Below are 305 nucleotides of genomic sequence, written 5' to 3'. Positions count from 1 at the left end.
GCTCGGGGTGCTGCGGGGGTCCGGGCCGGGGTCCTGGCTGCACAGGGCAGAGCGGCCGCTCACCCTGCCCCGGCACAGCAGGGTGCCCAGGGAGCTCCCTCACCGCAGGCGCGGGGGACACGGTGGTGCTGGCGCTCTATGACTACGAGGCGATGCACGCCGGGGACCTGAGCTTCCAGAAAGGGGAGCGGCTGAAGGTGCTGGAGGAGTAAGTGCTGCCGGGGGGCTCCTGGGCCTTGTGCAGGGCTTCGTGGCGCTGCTGGGGTCTCCTGCAGGATTTGCCCTGGAGGTGCTGGCGGTGCGCA

General features: G+C 71.5%; 1 protein-coding gene across 1 annotated transcript in view; it reads left to right on the top strand.

Annotated features, from left to right (window-relative positions):
* The window catches only part of LOC104402536 (tyrosine-protein kinase HCK-like), a gene marked incomplete at its 3' end in the record, with an annotated part of 6,888 nt that overhangs the window by 667 nt on the left and 5,916 nt on the right, over nt 1–305 (top strand). The window contains exon 3 of the mRNA XM_010010436.1: nt 109–208. Within this exon, the coding sequence (XP_010008738.1) occupies nt 109–208 (100 nt within the window). The remainder of the gene's footprint in view (nt 1–108; nt 209–305) is intronic.

Source organism: Nestor notabilis, unplaced genomic scaffold (genome assembly GCF_000696875.1).
Source record: "Nestor notabilis isolate BGI_N333 unplaced genomic scaffold, ASM69687v1 scaffold17472, whole genome shotgun sequence".
Classification (NCBI taxonomy): Eukaryota; Metazoa; Chordata; class Aves; order Psittaciformes; family Psittacidae; genus Nestor; species Nestor notabilis.
The sequence above is the reverse complement of the archived record's forward strand: the minus strand, read 5'-3'. Positions and strand labels throughout refer to the sequence as shown.